Source organism: Triticum urartu, chromosome 2A (assembly GCF_056163025.1).
Source record: "Triticum urartu cultivar PI428250 chromosome 2A, HENAU_Tu73, whole genome shotgun sequence".
Classification (NCBI taxonomy): Eukaryota; Viridiplantae; Streptophyta; class Magnoliopsida; order Poales; family Poaceae; genus Triticum; species Triticum urartu.
The window spans coordinates 666,471,273-666,492,593 of record NC_141874.1 but is presented as its reverse complement, the minus strand read 5'-3'; the positions used below and the strand labels follow the sequence as shown (position 1 = coordinate 666,492,593).

Genomic DNA, 21,321 nt, shown 5'->3' with positions numbered 1-21,321 from the left:
GAACTAATCATATTTACAAAAACAAGAGAGGTCGAGTTCATACCAGCTTCTCCCGTCTCAATCAGTTCATCATATATCGTCATAATTGCCTTTCACTTGCACGACCGAACGATGTGGATAATAATAACAGTGCACGTGCATTGGACTAAGCTGGAATCTGCAAGCATTCAATAAACAGGAGAAGACAAGGCAATATGGGCTCTTTTGTCAGATCAACAATAATGCATGTAAGAGCCACTTCAACAATTTAATCATGATCTTCTCCTATCGACCCCAAAAGAAAAGAAAAGAAATAAAACTATATACACGGGAAAGCTCCCAACAAGCAAACGAAGAACAAGAAATCTTGTTGGGTTTTCTTTTTAATTACTACTACAAGCATGGAAAGTAAACTAATTAAAAGATACAACTAATTTTTTTTGTTTTGGTTTTTTGGTTTTCTTAAGGTTTATCAAACACACAAGAAGAAAGCATAAAAACAGAAAATAAACTAACATGGATGATACAATGAAAAAGTATGAGCACCGACAACTAGCAGTGAGTGTGTGAACATGAATGTAATGTCGGTGGGAAATACGTACTCCCGCAAGCTTAGGCTTTTGGCCTAAGTTGGTCTATAGCCACGGATGGCCTGGCGGATATCCAAAGTTGTAGTTGTGGTCGTACTGAGATGCAGCAGTCATTGCATCGTGGGCTGCAGCTTGGAGGCGAGCTATCTCATCCCTCCTCTTATACTCTTCCACCGCCTCTCTGGTTATAAAATATCTCCCTTTTGCCTGAAAATCAAAGAAAGTAGAAGCAGGGAGAGCGACGTGATAGGTGCGTCGTCTGTCAAAGATTAGTCGGTACTGGAGGAACTGATCGTTACTCTCAACAAACTGATGACGAACCATAGCCTCATAATCCAAATAAGCAGGAGGCAACTCAATATCATCCTCACGTATGGTTATACCAAGAAAATTAGCTATGCGGGTTGCATAAATTCCACCAAAGAAATCTCCATTAAATCTATTAAGATGCAACCTACGTGCAACAATGGCTCCCAAATTATAAGATTTATCTCCTAACACAGCACCCCTAAGAATACTGAGGTCAGGGACACACATGTGACATGCTTCGTCTTTACCGTTAATGCATCTACCTATGAAGAGAGCAAAATAATGTATAGCAGGAAAGTGAATGCTCCCTATGGTAGCTTGTGCTATATCTCTAGATTCCCCCACAGTTATACTAGCAAGAAAATCTCTAAATTCAGATTTGCAAGGTTCACTAGCACTACCCCATTGTGGAAGTTTGCAAGCAGTGGTAAAGTCCTCTAAGTCCATAGTGTAAGAACTTTCATAAAGATCAAACAGGACAGTTTGAGAATTGCGTTAAGATGAAAATTCAAACCTCCTCACAAAGGAACTAGTGAGATAGTGGTACTGACGGCACTTTTCTGCCTCGAAGCTCACAAGATCAGCATTACGCAAATATGCGTTAAATTCTTCATTAATTCCTACTCGATCCATGAAGTCCTCTGAAGGCCATTCACAAGACCGCACTGGACCGTCCCTTGGTGGCTCATCTTCAGCATCACGCATTGCAAGCCTGGGTCCTTATTTCCTTGAAGAACCACCTTGGTACATTTTCCTAAACATATTTCTTCCTCTGAAAAATTTCTGAAATTTTTAGTAACTTTAAAATAAAAGTAAACCAAACTCAACAATATTGATAACAACTACTCCTACAAGTGCCTAGAGGCAATATCATGCATCAAAACTACTTTTGACCATATAAATTTGACATGCAAGCTCAAGAACGGGGTCACCTAAGCAACAAAAATATGCAATGAATAAAGCACTAGAACAAAAACTAATTGGACCATTGGAGGAGTCACATACCAAGGAACAGTCCCCCAAAGTAGTTTTGTGAGAGGTGCTTTGAGCAAGGAGATCGAAAATCGCAGCAAAATGAGCTAGAACTCGTGCTTGAGCTGGATAATGGTGTTTGTGGGACGAAGAAGGAGTGTGTGGGTGCATGAATAAGTGGAGGAGGACCACCGTGGGCCCATGAGGCAGGGGGCGCGCCCTCCACCCTCGTGGCCAGGTGGATGCCCCCTGATGTGTTCTCAGTGCCAAATATTCTCAAATATTCCAGAAAAAATCATATTTAAATTTCAGGGCATTTGGAGAACTTTTATTTTCGGGGTATTTTTATATTGCATGGGTAATTCACATAACAGACAGAAAATACTATTTTGCTTTATTGAATATAAATAACAGGAAGTAAAAAGAGGGTACAGAGAGTTGTGTCTTCTAACTTCATCCATCTCATGATCATGAGTAAATAGCATAAAACTACCACTTTTCGTGCTAGGGTTCCAAAAAACCACACTTTTTTGTTTGTGACTGATACCTACCACTTTTCTCGTCGGCTGTCTCAAAAAACCCAAATCGCCCGTTGCTAGCGTTTTGAACCGTTTTCTGACGGTCCGGGCCCGCCAGTCAGGCCAGGTCAGCGCCGCGCGTGACGGCGAGGCCGTTAACGGCCGTTACTCGGACCGACCGGTGCGGTCGGACCGCACCTACTAGCTCGCTGCCTTTCTCTCTCTGTCGGCAGCATCTCTCTCTCTCTCCTCCTTTCCCCATGCTCTCTGTCTCTCCCGGTGATGGCGGCGGCGAAGAAGAAGGACGACGGCGAGCCTGGGGCGACAGCCAGCGACGAGGGCGGTGCTCACTCCGAGGTCAACAAGTGGCTAGGCAGCGCAAGTTTCCTGACCCAGCGCTCGTCTGGGCCACCGACGCAGGAGTTCCAGATCTCGCCGGCGTGGCGCGCGGCCAGGGAAGTGGCCAAATCCATCCACGCGGATCCAAAAGGCGGGCACCAGTGGGCCTCCTCACTTGGTGGTGTGGAGTAAGTTATACTCGACTTGTTTTACTTATCTTGCCTAGTTTATTTATGAACTAGGGTTAGGGTTTGTTTCTTAGATTGTTAATGAATTAGTTTCTTTGGTATATTATTATGTATACATTGTAAGCAATATATGAATTAGGGTTTAGGTTTGGATGATATGTTGTGCAAGTGAAACTGTTGCATACTTTTTAACTTGAAAATCTGAAGAAATCTGAATGTGTTGTTTCTTTCTTTGCATAGTTTGGATGATGAAGTATGGGAATTGAGGCTGCATTTTCAGGGTAGAGACAACATGGAAAGGAAGTTTTCCTTATCAGAAATGAATTACCTGTTATTGTTAGCACTTATTAAACTTGAGGGCTATGGGTTGGGTGCCTATCTGTCATATGTTAAGGATGAGGGTAAGGGGCTGGAGGGGATTGAGGTTTTGGACAGTGATGAGAAGGTGGAGGAGATGCTAGATTTGTTTGCTGAGAAGAAAGTATTGAACATAACAGTGAGAGAGGCTACTGACCCAAATCCAGCAGATGCAAACATGGACCACACCTTGCTTGAAGAGCAGATTCCAATGAGTCAAGTTGGTGATCCCATTGTGTATAGTGTTTCCCAAGAAGGTGTCCTTTTCCCTGTCTCAAATTCTTCAGAGCCTCCAGTTGTGCATGTTGATCCATATTTTAACACACAGCAGAGCTGTAATTTCAACAAGGGAAAAGAGGCAGTGGAAATTGAAGGCATTGAAGCAGAAGATCAAGATGATGATGAGTTGGACAAATCCTCTTCATATTTTGAGTTTTTGAGGGGTGATTACAGAGGGAAGAAAATTTCACACAAGTCTTGGGCTAGGGGAGGAGATGAAGGTGGTGAAGGAACAAGGCAGCACTACAGGGAAGAGGAAGAGATGGCTGAGCATTATTTTGGGGCTGCTTCTAAACCCTCAGAGTTTTGGCAAGAGCCAAATGGTTCTGAAGAAGATGATGAAGAAGAAGCTTCAGATCATGTGAAAACTGTGGCACAGAAGATACCTGTGAGGAAACAAGGCCCAACAAGCAGATCACACAGTGAGCCAGATCACATAAAGTTTGAAGATTTCGTGCCAGAAGCTGATGAGTTCTGCTTTCCAGGTGATGAAGGCATTTCTGATGAAGAAGATGATGCACCTAGGTTGCCTTGTGGCAGGAAGAGAAAATTGAAGAAGAAGAAGAAGGAGAGAATATGGTATGATTCCTCTAGGCCTGATGCACATGAACAGTTTAGGATTCATTTGTGCTTTCTGAATGTGGTAGAGTTCAGAGAAGCATTGAGAAACTACCATGTTAGGACACTTAGGAACTTTGAGTACCATAGGAATGATCCAAGTTGGATCATAGCCTGGTGCTTAGATAGAAAGCATGGTTGTGAGTTTTATATTACTGCTTCTAAGATTGCCCATGAGTCAACCTTTAGCATCAAAAAGATGAATCTTAATCACACCTGTGGAGCAAGTGGAGAGAACACAAAGGTTACCATGAAGTGGGTTGCAAAGGCTGTTGAGGATACTGTAAGGTCCAATCCTGGTGCAGGTGTTGAGACTATACTGAGTTATACAAAAAAGAAATTTGGAGTACATGTTCCAAAAAGTTTGGCCTACAGGGCAAGGAGGAAAGCAGTTGATGTTGTGCAAGGGGATCACAAGACACAATACTACAGGCTAAGAGACTATCTGCAGTGTGTTTTGGACACAAACCCTGGTAGTAGGTGTGTTGTGACAACAAAGGAATTTGAACTCCACCCAGCACCTACCCCAAGGTTTCATTACATGTTTTACTGTCTGTTTGCTTGTAAGGAGGGGTTCCTAAATGGTTGCAGGCCTTTCATAGGTAAATCTAGTTTGTATAGTGCTTAAATAGGGATTGCATTACATGTTACAGCTTACTAATGGCTTAAAATGCAGGTCTTGATGGATGCTTCATCAAACTAAGCACTGGGCAGCAAATCCTGGCAGCAACAGGGAGGGATGGCAACAACAACATCTTCCCTATTGCATTTGGTGTTGTTGACAAGGAGGAGACAGATAGTTGGACTTGGTTTCTTACACAGTTAAGGACAGTAATTCGTAGTGGCAACAAGTTTGGGCCCTACACAATTATGTCAGACAGGCAAAAGGTACAACTACTTCAGTTTGGTTTCTTACAGTATGTAATGCTTTGTCTACTTACTTCACTAGTTATTAATACAAAATCAATGAGCAGGGTCTGCTCAATGCAATAGAGGATGTATTTCCTGATTCCCCTCAAAGATTTTGTTTAAGACACATATATGCCAACTTCCAATTAGCTGGGTTTAGAGGGGATGAATTGAAAAAACATCTAGACCAGGCTGCATATTCTTTCACTAAGCATGGGCATGATTTGGGCATGGAAGCATTGAAGAAAGAGAGTGAGGAGGCATGGAAGTGGTTGTCCAACATACCAGTCCATACTTGGGCCAGGCATAGAATGGATACTATATGCAAGACAGACCTTGTTGTAAACGATCTTAGTGAAGTTTTCAACATGATGATTCTAGATGTTAGGAACAAGCCCATAAGGACAATGCTTGAAGGAATGAGGACAAAACTCATGATCAAGTTTCAGAAGATTAGGGAGAAGACAGAGACATGTAGGTGGGATATCACACCCACTTACTCTGAGATATTGGAGGAGGCCAAGAAGTGGGCAAAATATTGTGATGCATATATGGCTGGACCAGGCATTTGGCAAGTTACAAGTAGTTCAAAGAAGACCTACTGTGTAAACCTAAACAACTACACTTGTGACTGCAGGAGGTGGGATATGACAGCTGTTCCATGTAGTCATGCTATAGCAACAATGCAGAAGGTCAAGCTACACCCTGAAGATTTTGTCCATGAGTTCTTCAAGAAGCCCCTCTACTGTGAAACCTACAAGCATATTATATACCCTGTTCCAGGACCTGATTGTTGGCCACACACCATGGGGGATGACATATCTCCTCCAGTATTCAAAGAAAAGAAGGGTAAAAAGCAGACGGCTAGGAGGAAAGGACATTTTGAGGTGCCTGCCAAGGAGGATACATCAAGAATTGGGACAGTGACTTGTAGCAATTGTAATATGCAAGGTCACAGATATACCACATGTGGTGTTCCACTGAAACCCAAACTGCAGATGAGAAAGAATAATCACCAGGTATGCATAGAAATTTATGTTTCATAGGCTAGGTGGTTTAATTGAAATTTGCTTTGTTAAATGTGCAGGAGAATAGGTCAGACTACTCTTCATCTACCAGAGCTACTACAGGTGTGGTTCCACCACCACCACCACCACCACCATCAGCACCATCAGCACCATCTAGGAAGAGGCTTGCAGCAGCCACAACTACTCCAGGACCAGCAAAGAGGAACAAGGCAGCTGCTTCTGCTACTCCAACACCTACCACATCAGCACCTGCCAAGAAGACCAAAGCAACCAAGAAGACAAGGGATCCTAGCACATCTTCACCAGCCAAGAACACAAGGTCATCCATTGCCTCTCCAGCAAAGAACAACAGAGCATCAACAGCTAGCAGAGGAGGGGGGTACACAGGTTTCAATGCTCCAAGGCCTGCTTCTCACTCTGAGATGGAGATTGGGTCCAAGAGGGTTAGGAAGCCAACTGGAAAGTGGAAGGCATATTTCACTGCTAGTGGTAACTATTGAGCTTTCTGAAAAGTTGTCTTGTTTGCACTGTATGAGTGCTGAAACCTAAGTGTTTGCTTGCTGAAACCTATGTATTTGTTTGCTGAAAGTTGAGTGTTTGCTTCCTAAAACCTATGTATTTGCTTCCTGAAACCTGAGTATTTGGTTCCTGAAACCTATGTATTTGCTTGCATTATGAAACCTGAGTATTTGTTTCTTGAAACCTATGTGTTTGCATTCTTAAACCTATGTGTTTGCTTGATGAAACCTAAGTGGTTGCATTATGAAACATGATTCTTTGTGACTACTGGGTAGATTCAGACAACACTGATGCAAACATTGATTCATTTATTCAAACATTCATAGATTTCACCATCCAAACATTCTTTCATACAAAGAGTTGTACAGAAATGGAAGGGATACATAGCTCAGACTCTCATTCTGTCATTCATACTTAAAAAAACTACTAGCAACAACTCTCAATCATAACGATCGAAGAAACGGCGCCACTTTGCTCTGGTAGAAGGGTGGGGAGCGATTACTGCCTGTGCCATAGCCCACCTGATGATCTTCCCTGAGCTCTTGCGCCTGCCGCCAGGGACAAGAACTGTGAACTCATCTGAGTTGCACTTCTCCAGGATCTTCTCTGCCAGCCTCCTCTTGAACTCCAGCTCCCACTCTTGCACTTCTCCAAGATCTTCTCTGCGAGCCCTTTGCCTCCTCACATCGACGGCTTGCACTGCCTCCTTTTCCTCATCTGTCACCTCCCCAAGCTCTGGATCCATCTAGGGTTTTTTTGAGGTGGGGTGTGGCAGCTGTGTTCTGGAGGGAGGAGGGTGGGTGGAGTAGGCTATTTATGAGCAGTGGAGGGTGGGTGCAGTAGGCCTAGGTTTGTAAATATAACTGGGCCACAAAGCCCAGGTACAAAGCACTAAAAAAACACATAGCATAAGAGGTTCAAATACATAACATAGTCCAGCAGTGCTTATCACTGATTCCATAACATAGCATAAGAGGTTCAAATACAGGCAGAACATTCATTACAACTTAGTTCATAACTTAGCATTAAAGGTTCTAGCAGCATAAACTACAGTTCTTAACATTGGCATAGACATAGGCTAGATTAGCTTCACATTCCCCAAAATGTACACCCCATATCTTCACTTCAGATTGTTAGGCCACATACTTATAAAGGCCTTGGATGTACTTCACCATCTGCAGAACACACTTCATGAATCAAGGATGGCCTTGATTTTCTCAAGTTTCTCCTTGCTTGCATGCCCATCATTCAGCAGCTCATTCACCACATGCTCAAGCTTGGCCTTCTCTATCTTAAGCAAATCTCTCTCCTGTTCAACCTCCTTCATTGCTTTCCTAGTATTCTTGATAATGTCAGCTTGACTCTGTAAAATGCACCTTTGTTCCTTGGCAAGTTTTAGCTTCTCCATCTGAACCTCCAACCTAGCACTCTCTTCTACCTCTTTCTTCTTCTTCTCAAATTCTTCCTCCTCAACTGCCTTCTGGTAATCCATGTGGTCTACCCTACCATCCTGCCAATCAAACATCTTGGATACATCTTGGACAAGCTTTGTGTACTCAATGCACAACTTGTCATTTTCAGTCTTAAGCTTGGCCAAATGCTTCTCATACTTCTGCTTATCAACTACCCTGCCACAATTCTGTTCATGGTACATGTCCCATATCCTGGACAAGCAATTCTGAAGAATTGGATGCCAGGGCTTGTCAACCCACTCAGTAACACCACAGTTAATACCTTCAGTCTGCATTTGGAAATTGAAATATACATCACTAAGTGCACTCAATTTCATAACAACAAATCATATCAGACTAAGAAACTGAAGGTGAGGCTTAAGTAAACTGAATATGTTGTTTCATATAACTCAAACTATAACTGAAACCCAACCTACTTGTACAAGTACTTTCATAGATATATGCTTCCTATACATAAGCATTTTTTATAGTAACCATATCCCTCAATACCTTAATACAAGGCATATTGCAGTTCATCCTAAATAATACAGTGTACGTTCAAAAGAGCAACTTGTCAACACAATATTGTGTGGGTTCAGAATAGCAACTTGTCAACATAATATTGTGTGGTCATCCTCGTAAATACATGTGTGGGTTCAGAAGAAAATGATTCCAATTAAGGTACTATACCTGCGGCACTGGACAACCATAGAAACGCCTTCCAGTTAAGGTTCCTTCAAATGCCACACACTTAATTGGCCTCATGTGGTGCATCATGTAGGTGGGTTCAGAAAGCTCCAGTTGGCCACAGAAAAGAGGCTCCACGGTGGTGTCAGGGAGCTCCTGCATGAACACATCAACAAAATCACCTTAGCTCACACAGCCAGTCATAGATCGCAAATTATTTCCCCAATCCAGCAAGAACCCTAACCCTAACCCTAGTTTTCAAGCATACATAAACATAGCTCAAACAGCAACCATAACCCTGCCTACTAAATAACAGTAACCAAAGCTTACCCTAGCTCACCAAGATGAACACTAACATAATCTAGCTCCTAGATGAACCCTAACCCTAGCTCAGCAGATCGAAAAACTTACCCAAAGAGCCATGTCCATGCTTGTGATGTCGCACTCATCCTCTGAGCTCGTATCCCCGTCATTCCATAGCGCAAGTCGCCGCTGGCATCAAAGAGTAGAGAGGAGAGGAGAGTGAGAGCGAGAGAGAGATGAGTGCGGGCCGGGGAGCAGAGTGAGAGCAGAGAGAGGGAGGGAGACGACTTAAGGCAGCGAGCGAGCGGGTGCGGTCCGACTGCACCGGTCGGTCCGAGTAACGGCCGTTAACGGCCTCGCCGTCACGCGCGGTGCTGACCTGGCCTGACTGGCGGGCCCGGACCGTCAAAAAACGGTTCAAAACGCTAGCAACGGGCGATTTGGGTTTTTTGAGACAGCCGATGAGAAAAGTGGTAGGTATAAGTCACAAACAAAAAAGTGGTGGTTTTTTGGAACCCTAGCACGAAAAGTGGTAGTTTTATGCTATTTACTCCATGATCATCAAAAGGAATCCATTAACAAGGTTGATCAAGTCTTGTTAACAAACTCATTCCGAATAACATGGAACCGGAGAAATTTCGAATAACACTATGTTACATCGAAGGGGATTTGCACATCCCCAATAATTAGAATATCATATTTCTTCTTGACAGTAGGAAGAGGAAATTCAAAACCTCCAAAAATAATCGATGGAACTTTTCCAATAGAATTAATACTATGGACTTGAGGTTGTTTCCTCGGAAAGTGTACCGTATGCTCATTACCATTAACATGAAAAGTGACATTGCCTTTTGGTGCAATCAATAACAGCTCCTGCAGTATTCAAAAAGGGTCTTCCAAGAATAATAGACATACTATCATCCTTGGGAATATAAAGAATAACAAAGTCCGTTAAAATAGTAACGTTTGCAACTACAACAGACACATCCTCACAAATATCGACAGGTATAGCAGTTGATTTATCAGCCATTTGCAAAGATATTTCAGTCGGTGTCAACTTATTCACATCAAGTCTACGATATAAAGAGAGAGGCATAACACTAACACCGGCTCCAAGATCACATAAAGCATTTTTAACATAGTTTCTTTTAATGGAGCATGGTATAGTTGGTACTCCTGGATCTCCTAACTTCTTAGGTATTCCACCCTTAAAAGTGTAATTAGCAAGCATGGTGGAAATTTCAGCTTTTGGTATCTTTCTTTTATTAGTAACAATTTCTTTCATCTACATAGCATAAGGATTCATTTTGAGCATATCAGTTAATCGCATACGCAAAAAGATAGGTCTAATCATTTCAGAAAAGTGCTCAAAATCCTCATCATCCTTTTTCTTGGATGGTTTGGGAGGAAAAGGCATGGGTTTTTGAACCCATGGTTCTCTTTCTTTACCATGTTTCCTAGCAACAAAGTCTCTCTTATCATAACGTTGATTCTTTGATTGTGGGTTATCAAGATCAACAGCAGGTTCAATTTCTATATCATTATCATTGCGGTTGAGCATCATCATGAACATTATCATTAACATTATCACTAGTTTCAGGTTCATTACCAGATTGTGTTTCAGCATCAGAAATAGAAATATCATTTGGATTCTCAGGTGTTTTAGCAATAGGTTCACTAGAAGCATGCGAAGTCCGATCATTTTTCTTTTTCTTCCTTTTAGAAGGACTAGGTGCATCTATATTATTTCTCTGAGAATCTTGCTCAATTCTCTTAGGGTGGCCTTCAGGATACAAAGGTTCCTGAGTCATTTTACCAGTTCTTGTAGCCACTCTAACATCATAGTCCTTATTCTTACTATTTAATTCATTGAGCAAATCATTTTGAGTTTTAAGTACTTGTTCTACTTGAGTGGTAACCATAGAAGCATGTTTACTAATAAGTTTAAGTTCACCTTTGACATTAGCCATATAATCACCCAAGTGTTCAAGCATATCAGCACTGCATTTTAATTCTCTACCAACATAAGCATTGAAGTCTTCTTGTTTAACCATAAATTTATCAAACTCATCTAAGCATGGGCTAGCAAACTTGGTGAATGGGATTTCAGCTTTATCATATCTATAGAGAGAATTTACCTTTACTACCTGTGTCGGGTTATAAAGTCCATGTATTTCTTCAATAGGCGGTAAATTAAGACCATGTATTTCTTCAATAGGAGGTAAATTCTTAACATCTTCAGCTTTAATACCCTTTTCTTTCATGGATTTCTTTGCCTCTTGCATATCTTCAGGACTGAGAAATAGAACAACCCTTTTCTTCGGAGTTGGTTTAGGAATAGGCTTAGGAGCTGGCTCAGGAAGTGTCCAATTATTTTCATATGTCAACATATTGTTCAATAAAATTTCAGCTTCATCCGATGTTCTTTCCCTAAAAACAGAACCAGCACAACTATCCAGGTAATCTCTGGAAGCATCGGTTAGTCCATTATAAAAGATATCAAGTATTTCATTTTTCTTAAGAGGATGATCAGGCAAAGCATTAAGTAATTGGAGAAGCCTCCCCCAAGCTTGTGGGAGACTCTCTTCTTCAATTTGCACAAAGTTATATATATCCCTTAAGGCAGCTTATTTCTTATGAGCAGGGAAATATTTAGCAGAGAAGTAATAAATCATATCCTAGGGACTACGCACAGAACCAGGATCAAGAGAATTAAACCATATCTTAGCATCCCCCTTTAATGAGAACGGAAATATTTTAAGGATATAAAAGTAGCAAGTTCTCTCATCATTAGTGAACAGGGTGGCTATATCATTTAATTTAGTAAGATGTGCCACAAAAGTTTCAAATTCATAGCCATAAAAAGGATCAGATTCAACCAAAGTAATTATATCAGGATCAATAGAGAATTCATAATCCTTATCAGTAACAAAGATAGGTGAAGTAGCATAAGCAGGATCATATTTCATTCTAGCATTCAGAGTTTTTTGTTTAAGCTTAGCTAATAATTTCTTAAGATCACTTCTATCATTGCAAGCAAGAAAGTCTCTTTTAGTTTCTTCATCCATAACATAGCCCTCACGCACAACAGGTAATTCATATTTATTAGGAGAGCCTTCATAATCACTTTCATCAGTATTATCAGTTTCAATAATTTCATTCCCTCTAGCCCTAGCGAGTTGTTCATCAAGAAATTCACCGAGTGGCATAGTAGTATCAGGCATAGAAGTAGTTTCCTCATAAGTATCATGCATAGCAGAAGTGGCGTCATCAATAATATGCGACATATCAGAATTAATAGCAGAAGCATGTTTAGGTGTCGCAAGCTTACTCAAAACAGAAGGTGAATCAAGTGCAGAGCTAGATGGCAGTTCCTTACCTCCCCTCGTAGTTGAGGGATAAATCTTGGTTTTTGGATCTGTCAAGTTCTTCATAATGATAAGCACATATAAATCCCAAGTGACTCAAATAATAGAGCTATGCTCCCCGGCAACGACGCCAGAAAATAGTCTTGATAACCCACAAGTATAGGGGGGCCCTGGTCTTGATCTTTTGCCAGTATTTTTTATTATTTCCAAAAAATAGTCTCCGTGAAGTTTCAGGTCATTCCGAGAAATTTTGTTTCTGCACATAAATAACACCATGGCAATTCTGCTGAAAACAGCGTCAGTCCGGGTTAGTTCCATTCAAATCATGCAAGTTAGAGTCCAAAACAAGGGCAAAAGTGTTTGGAAAAGTAGATACGATGGAGATGTATCAGGAGGGAGCGCGCGACCTGCCCTGGCCGGCCCTCTCTCTTTCCACTAAGGCCCATGTGGCCCATTAGTTCTCCCGGGGGGTTCCGGTAACCCTCCGGTACTCCAGTTTTCTCCGAAATCACCCGGAACACTTCCGGTGTCCGAATATAGCCGTCCAATATATCAATCTTTATGCCTCGACCATTTAGAGACTCCTCATCATGTCCATGATCACATCCGGGACTCCGAACTACCTTCGGTACATCAAAACGCATAAACTCATAATACCGATCGTCACCGAATGTTAAGCGTGCGGACCCTACGGGTTCGACAACTATGTAGACATGACCGAGAAACGTCTCTGGTCAATAACCAATAGCGGAACCTAGATGTTCTTATTGGCTCCCACATATTCTATGAAGATCTTTATCGGTCAAACCGCATAACAATATACGATGTTCCCTTTGTCATCGGTATTTTACTTGCCCGAGATTCGATCGTCGGTATCTCAATACCTAGTTCAATATCGTTACCGGCAAGTCTCTTTACTCGTTCCGTAATGCATCCCGTAACTAACTCATTAGTCACATTGCTTGCAAGGCTTATAGTGATGTGCATTACCGAGAGGGCCCAGAGATACCTCTCCGACAATCGAAGTGACAAATCCTAATCTCAATATATGCCAACTCAACAAACACCATCGGAGACACCTGTATAGCACCTTTATAATCGCCCACTTACGTTGTGACATTTGGTAGCACACAAAGTGTTCCTCCGGTATTCGGGAGTTGCATGATCTCATAGTCATAGGAACATGTATAAGTTATGGAGAAAGCAATAGCAACAAACTAAACGATCATTGTGCTAAGCTAACGGATGGGTCAAGTCAATCACATCATTCTCTAATGATGTGATTCCATTAATCAAATGACAACTCATGTCCATTTTTAGGAAACATAATCATCATTGATTCAAGGAGCTAGTTAAGTAGAGGCATACTAGTGACATCCTGTTTGTCTATGTATTCACACATGTACTAAGTTTCCGGTTAATACAATTCTAGCATGAATAATAAACATTTATCATGTTATAAGGAAATATAAATAACAACTTTATTATTGCCTCTAGGGCATATTTCCTTCACTCATACATGGATCCCATCTTAGATTTCATGGCCTCAAGCCATTTTGCGGAATCTGGGCTCATCATCGCTTCCTCATAGTTCGTAGGTTCGTCATGGTCAAGTAACATGACTTCCAGAACAGGATTACCGTACCACTCTGGTGCGGATCTTACTCTGGTTGACCTACGAGGTTCGGTAGTAACTAGATCATAAGTTTCATGTTCATTATCATTAGCTTCCTCACTAATTGGTGTAGGAATCACTAGAACTGATCTGTGATGAACTACTTTCCAATAAGGGAGAAGGTACAGTTACCTCATCAAGTTGTACTTTCCTCCCAGTCACTTCTTTCGAGAGAAACTCCTTCTCTAGAAAGGATCCATTCTTAGCAACAAATATCTTGCCTTCGGATCTGTGATAGAAGGTGTACCCAACAGTCTCCTTTGGGTATCCTATGAAGACACATTTCTCCGATTTGGGTTTCAGCTTATCAGGTTGAAGCTTTTTCACATAAGCATCGCAGCCCCAAACTTTAAGAAACGACAACTTGGGTTTCTTGCCAAACCACAGTTCATATGGTGTCGTCTCAACGGATTTCAATGGTGCCCTATTTAACGTGAATGCAGCCGTCTCTAAAGCATAACCCCAAAACGATAGCTGTAAATCAGTAAGTGACATCATAGATTGCACCATATCTAATAAAGTGCGGTTACGACGTTCGGACACACCATTATGCTGTGGTGTTCCGGGTGGCGTGAGTTGCGAAACTATTCCGCATTGTTTCAAATGAAGACCAAACTCATAACTCAAATATTCACCTCCACGACCAGATCGTAGAAACTTAATTTTCTTGTTACGATGATTTTCCAGTTCACTCTGAAATTCTTTGAACTTTTCAAATGTTTCAGACTTATGTTTCATCAAGTAGATATACCCATATCTGCTTAAATCATTTGTGAAGGTCAGTAAATAACGATACGCACCGCGAGCATCAACACTCATCGGACCGCATACTCCCTCCGTCTGAAAAAGCTTGTCCCAAGCTTGTTCCTCAAATGGATGTATCTAGCACTAATTTGATGCTAGATACATTCATTCGAGGGACAAGCTTTTTCGGACGGAGGGAGTACATCAGTATGTATTATTTCCAACAAGTCTGTTGCTCGCTACTTTGTTCCGGAGAATGGAGTCTTAGTCATCTTGCCCATGAGCATGGTTCGCAAGCATCAAGTGATTCATAATCAAGTGATTCCAAAAGCCCATTGGCATGGAGTTTCTTCATGCACTTTACACCAATATGACCTAAATGGCAGTGCCACAAATAAGTTGCACTATCATTATTAAACTTATATCTTTTGGCTTCATTACTATGAATATGTTTATCACTACTATCGAGATTCAATAAAAATAGACCACTCATCAAGGGTGCATGACCATAAAACATATTACTCATATAAATAGAACAGCCATTATTCTCTGATTTAAATGAATAACTGTCCCGCATCAAATAAGATCCAGATATAATGTTCATACTTAACGCTGGCACAAAATAACAATTATTTAGGTCTAATACTAATCCCGAAGTTAGACGTAGAGGTAGCGTGACGACGGCGATCACATCGACTTTGGAACCATTTCCCACGCCCATCATCACCTCGTCCTTAGCCAATCTTCGCTTAATCTTTAGCCCCTGTTTCGAGTTGCAAATACGAGCAACAGAACCAGTATCAAATACCCAGGCGCTACTGCGAGCATTAGTAAGGTACACATCAATAACATGCACTACAAAAAAGACACATCCGTGACATTTTGGGCCGAACGAATTTTTTTCTGTCATACTTATGACACTTCTATGACGATAATTGTGACAAAACCCGGTATCATCATAGATGTGGTGGGCTCCTACTTCTATGCAAAAAATTATGACAGAAAATAGGCTTTTCGTCCTGGGCGGGCCGGAGACGCAGTTGCATGACATTCTTTGGGTCGTCCATGATAGAAAAAACCATGGTAGAAGCGAGGGCAAGGAAAATATCGGGGTGTTCCCGGTTACGGTGGGTGGTCGGGGCTGAGCGATGGGCGTTTCTCTCGTACACGCACGCGCATGGGTGCGAGGCATTGGGATCTAACTGAACCCGAGCGAGGCATTCGCCTACTGAACCCGAGTGATTGCACTGCAGGCTACGCGTTACTCACCCCGAGCGATCGATCGATGGCTGTTAACTGAACCCGATTGAGCGATTCCTTCGCTACTGCTGCTAACTGAAGCCAATCGATGCTGCCTCTGGATGAACAGTGAGCATTGCTGGGGGGTTTGGATGAACAGTTCCCGATGGGGTTGGATGAACAGGACCCCGTGGTGTTGCCTCTGGATGAACAGGACCCCGATCGATCGAGCCGGTTGGGGCTGGATGAAAAGGACCCCGTGGAGGGCTGGATGAACAGGACCCTGTGGAGGACTGGATGAACAGGACCACCCCGTGGAGGGATGGATGAACAGTAGATGGCGGAGGGCTGGATGAACAGTAGCCTGTGGAGGGGTGGTTGAACAAGAGATCGTGTGGAGAGGGCTGGTTGAACAGTAGCCGGTGGAGTAGCGCGTAGTGGAGACTGGATGAACATGAGCTTGTGGATGAGCAGTCGCTGGTGGAGGCTGCAAGAGGTCGACGGTGGATGAACAGTAGCCCGTGGAGGCTGGAGGGGGTCGACGGTGGAGATCAACAGTATCCCGTGGAGTCCCGTTTTGCGGTACGCCACAACTCTCCCGATGAACAGGGCCGCTGTTTCGACCGTAGCGCTCCAGCACAAGTTCGTTTCCTCTGTTTTGCGGTACGCCACACGCCTCCTGATGAACAGGACCCCCGTTTAGACCGTAGGAGGTCCGTTTCCTCTGTTTTGCGGTACGCCAGACCCCTCCCGATAAACAGGATCCCGTTTCGACCATGGCCGGTCGAACACAAGGCCGTTTCCTCCGTTCTGCGGTACGCCAGGCCTCGTTTCCATCGGCTGTTCTGTCCAAGCCCTCCCAATGAACACGATGACGCATTCCGTTCCGACCCAGCCAGTTGGCTCCCCATGAACACGACGACGACGTTGTTTCTCCGTTCTGACCCTGCCATGTACACGAGCCCTGGCCGTACGTATGCGCGAGTAGGCATTCGAGACCCCATCCGTATGTACGTACGTGGCCGTATTTTCTTTCTTGCACACTGGCCGCTGTATGTACGTGTACATGCTACATGCGTGCCTCTACTATGACACGTGCGCGCTCTACATCGACCATTATGTACGTACACATTCGCGACCAGAATGACAACGCTACGTACGCTTCGACCATGTGGGTCCCGACTGTCAGGCACTTCCTTGCGTGCGAAGATAGCTGGTGGGTCCCAACAGTCGGGGGGCGAACCATTTTTTTGCCCGGACGCACTTCCTTGCGTGCGAAGATGTAGCTGGTGGGTCCCAACAGTCGGGGGGGAAACGTTTTTTTTTTGCAAAATACGGTGGCCCGTCCGGTGGGTCCCTGCTGTCAGGTGCAGGAATAATTATTTTCCGCGTAATAAGGAGGCACTTCCTTGCGGCTGCCGTGGACCCAACTGTCAGCCTCTCCACATACAGTACTCTTCCGATGGAAGTCAGTCATTGACCACATTGACCACGCCTCGCCGAGGGCACCAAGGCAGTGGATGACGGTGAGGCCCAGGAAGGGGACGACGCGGAGCCAGGGAAGACGCGATAGTGGATGCCCACGCGGAGAGGAGTACAAGGGTTCACTGGTTCGGCTGCGGTGTGAGGCTGTTGTCACCGCAGAATAGCAGGGGGTGTGGGTGAGTAGAGGGATTGCCCGGCCAGCGGTGGGAGTAGTAGGGGCGGTGAGGCCTCTGCGGCATCACAGCCGGCCACGGGAGGCAGGAGCACGCGGCACGACCGACGCTGGTTTGTGCGGCTGGAGCAAGAAGACCAGAGGTTGAAGAAGCACTACGGCCGTTGGATGGACATTGTACGATCACTGGAGCTAGAATAGTTCATATATTGACTAAGTTCACAAAGCCCTCCGTCCCCGTCAACTTAGTAGGCCAAGTCAGCCTCCCACTATGGTGGTTCCCAGCTGTCAAGGGGTATTCATTTTTTTGTGTGCAATAAGGAGGCACTTCCTTGCGTGCGAAGATATAGTTGGTGGGTCCGACCTGTTAGTGGAGGGAACGCTTTTTTCGCGAAATATAGAGGCCCTTCCGGCGGATCCCAGATGTTAGGTGGAGGAATCATTATTTTGCGCATAATAAGGAGGCATTTCCTTGTGTGCGGCCATGGACCCAGCTGTCAGCCTCTCCACATACAGTTCACTCCCGATGGATGTCGTTCATTGACCATGTTGACCACGCCACGCCGAGAGCACCGAGGCGGTGGACGACGGCAAGGCCTAAGAAGGGAACGCCATGGAGTCGGGGAAGACATGCGGTGGAGAGTATGAGGGTTGACTGGTTCGGCTGCCATCGCCGAAAAATAGCAGGAGGTGTGGGTGAGTACAGGGATAGACAGGCCAGGGATGCGAGGATATGATGGAGCGTGAGGCCTGCCCGGCAGCACAGCCGGCCACGGGAGGCGGGAGCAGGCGGTTCCGACGGCGCTGGTTTGGGCAGCTGGGGCAGGAAGATCAGAGACTGGAGAAGCACGATTGCCATTAGATTGACATTTAATGGTCTAACGTTGGTAGAGTCGATTGTTGACTAAGTTTATTTTTTGAGAAACCTTGTGTACGCATGAACTTAGTAGGCCCACAAGTCAGCCTCCAAGTCTGTGGCAGACAACATAGAGCCCATTTGCTATTTTTTTAATAATTTGCATCCCATTTGCTAATCATTACCTAATAATAAAAGGGCGATTGCTTCTTCCCACCAAATTTTCGTCCGTAGCTTCGTCCGTCCGTCCGTCAAAAGTTTCATAGGTTGTTGTGGTTTTATGTGAGTTGGACTTCTGCCTAATCGATCCCGAGTTTAACAAATTTTTGTCAGACCCATCAGCTGTTTGCGCCTCAGCCCACCAAACTCAGCCCAGACAAAACCATGCAGTCCGTCGGAGGTGGCAAAAACAATGATGCTGCTATTGGGAATCGATCTCCTGACCTCCTGTGCAATGTACAAGTAGGTGTCTAATTGGCCAAGCTTATGATCATAGACAAAATAAAGGTTGATCGATATTAGATAGTCCCACCTCGCTTTCTTAAGAAAAATCTCACCAATTTAAATACATCTAAGAGTTGATATCAATAAGCCATCCAGAAAATCAATAAGGAGTGTGTCTGCTTCTCCATGGTTAGCTCTATGGAGAGAGAGAGAGAGAGTTTGAGAGAGCGTCATGGGAGGGAAGGATCAAGGAATAGGTGAAAAAAAGGGACTAGCCGCCTCCATGGGAAGGAGCTTCACTTGGCCATGGCCGCGTCCATGGGAAGGAGCAGGGAGGAGTTCAGGCCACAATGGAGCACACTGAAGTGGTGGTGGTGCCACGGCTGCAGTCCGCCGGAGCTGCAGAGGCAGCCGGAGAACGCTGGGGCCTGGGGTTGGGAGCCCCTGCATGCGCGTGCAGGAGGCGGCCATGGCGCAGAAAACAGAGGAAGGCAGCTGTGGCCCGGCGATGCAGTAGGAGGAGGGGTCGGATACAACCATACAGGGCGAGCTCACCAGCACGGCATGGCTGCAGCTTGGGGGAACGCAAGGGAAGGAGGGTCGGTGTCCATTGCGGCGGCCCGGCGGCAGCGATCAATCCGCTACGTCCGTCTCCGCATCCTAGGTAAAGTGTTTTCGTGGGCTTCTGTGTTGGCTAAACGAGCCTTTGGCCTGACAGGAAAGAGATGGAACGGATCACGAAAAAGGGGGGAAAGAAAGAGGGTAAAAATGTATGTACATGCAAAGACGTAAGGTGCTGATAGTTGTTGTTTTTTTATTGATCAGGCCGACTCCTCTTATTAATATTTGTTTAGGTAACTCCAACATATAGATCATGATGATTGTAGTGTATCTATAAACTTAGGTTTTGTCTGGTATGCTGTAATTTAACCGGATTTAATTTCTAATTATGGAAACAGTGCTCAGTTGTTTGCTTTAAACGGTTCTGAACCTGAGAAGCAGAGAAGCAGAAGTAGGTAGGGTGCATGTTCTGAACTTTTGCATTGAGATTCAGACAATACCGCGGTTGAGATTGCTAAGCGTGATATTGATGTATGATGTTTTCGGAAATATCTAAGAGGCCATGGAAAAAATGTAAGTTTGTCAAGGACGGGAATACATACACTCTTTGCCAAACTAGCGTCCCGAAGTACCTTTGATCCATAGTTTTTTTCCTCAGAGACTTTTGTCCAGCATTAGCCATGACTAAAGTAGATTCATGTTGCTTCAGTGACAAGAGAGTTTAGGGTGGTCAAGGTGCCTAGGTTTAATTTGGAAATGAGAAAGTTGCAATCAGTTGATTTTTCTCTCTCCATAGCAATGCATGGGCATTCAATTACGTATCTCTTTATGTAGACAAATACATGTATTGTGCATGTAGATACTTTAACAAATGAATAATTAAGTTTTTTGGTAAGACCAATCTTGATAGCATCACATATATGAGTGTTCTCCCATGACAATGCAGGGACCCATAAGCTAAACATGGAAGAATTTTCTTCTCCCGTTGCGATGCACGAGCATTTTTGCTAGTTCTTAAGTAATTTATTACAGCCCATTTTCTGCCCAGGACCACGGTCAAAAAGTACAACCTTATTTTGCATATATCGGTGGAGTCCGAACTTTTGTAATCTCGAAATGATAAACATTTTTTTAAGAACTTATTGAATTGCCAAAAAAATCGTTCTATTTTTGTAAGCAAATAAGTCGTCGGACAATTGAGTTGGTTTAAGGGAAAACCAGTGGTAAAAAATCAGCGCTGGGAGGGAAAACAACAACAAAAATAAGGATGTAAATATGAAAAGGGAATTTTATGTATTTTCAATATAATGATACGTGTATATGAACTAGTAAAACTATAGGTAGAGATTAGAAAACGGATGTAGGACATGCGTTTCAAGAGGAAAATAGAACTGGGCTGTATGTTTGATTCAGTAAAAAAACTGCCTGCGGATGTTGTAAGACAAAATATAACTAACGTTGGCGGGCCAGAGACTAGTAGATACCTACTGGATCTTTGTGCCCCATTGTCGTCATGGGCTGGGCCTGTTAAAAACAAAACCAAGCCTAGGCAGTCTACAGCCCAGTTGAAACTTGCTCGACCTGAAAAAACAATATACATGCTCAATAAACGAGAGAATTCTGCAAGTACAGACTGATAACTGGGATGCAGCAGGGATATTGTTTTTTCATCGTGATAATAAGTGCATGCACTTGTTTCAAAAAAATTGGAGAATTGGGAATTCAAACGGC

General features: G+C 43.7%; 2 protein-coding genes across 2 annotated transcripts; one reads left to right on the top strand and one right to left on the bottom strand.

The window, feature by feature from the left end:
* Positions 1-2,650: 2,650 nt before the first annotated feature.
* On the top strand, positions 2,651-6,586 carry LOC147986541 (uncharacterized). The gene is made up of 5 exons (XM_087542049.1): positions 2,651-2,895; positions 3,136-4,751; positions 4,826-5,037; positions 5,124-6,077; positions 6,146-6,586. The coding sequence occupies exons 1-5, from the start codon at positions 2,651-2,653 to the stop codon at positions 6,584-6,586; spliced, it is 3,468 nt and encodes a 1,155-aa protein (XP_087398175.1).
* Positions 6,587-7,767: 1,181 nt separating this feature from the next.
* On the bottom strand, positions 7,768-19,569 carry LOC147986540 (uncharacterized). The gene is made up of 4 exons (XM_087542048.1): positions 19,330-19,569; positions 9,155-9,235; positions 8,747-8,899; positions 7,768-8,346 (listed from the first exon to the last, which is right to left on the bottom strand). The coding sequence occupies exons 1-4, from the start codon at positions 19,567-19,569 to the stop codon at positions 7,795-7,797; spliced, it is 1,026 nt and encodes a 341-aa protein (XP_087398174.1). The 3' UTR covers positions 7,768-7,794.
* Between the last annotated feature and the right edge of the window lie 1,752 nt (positions 19,570-21,321).

Bases quoted from the DNA above. Each gene is read 5' to 3' on its own strand.
- LOC147986541 (XM_087542049.1), top strand. From the start codon at position 2,651: ATGGCGGCGGCGAAGAAGAAGGACGACGGCGAGCCTGGGGCGACAGCC. The intron at 2,896-3,135 runs GTAAGTTATACT...TTCTTTGCATAG, and splicing joins TCCTCACTTGGTGGTGTGGA to TTTGGATGATGAAGTATGGG. The intron at 5,038-5,123 runs GTACAACTACTT...ATCAATGAGCAG, and splicing joins TTATGTCAGACAGGCAAAAG to GGTCTGCTCAATGCAATAGA.
- LOC147986540 (XM_087542048.1), bottom strand. From the start codon at position 19,569: ATGGTTGTATCCGACCCCTCCTCCTACTGCATCGCCGGGCCACAGCTG. The intron at 8,900-9,154 runs GTAAGTTTTTCG...GTGTTCATGCAG, and splicing joins GCATGGACATGGCTCTTTGG to GAGCTCCCTGACACCACCGT. The intron at 8,347-8,746 runs GTATAGTACCTT...TTCCAAATGCAG, and splicing joins ATGGTTGTCCAGTGCCGCAG to ACTGAAGGTATTAACTGTGG.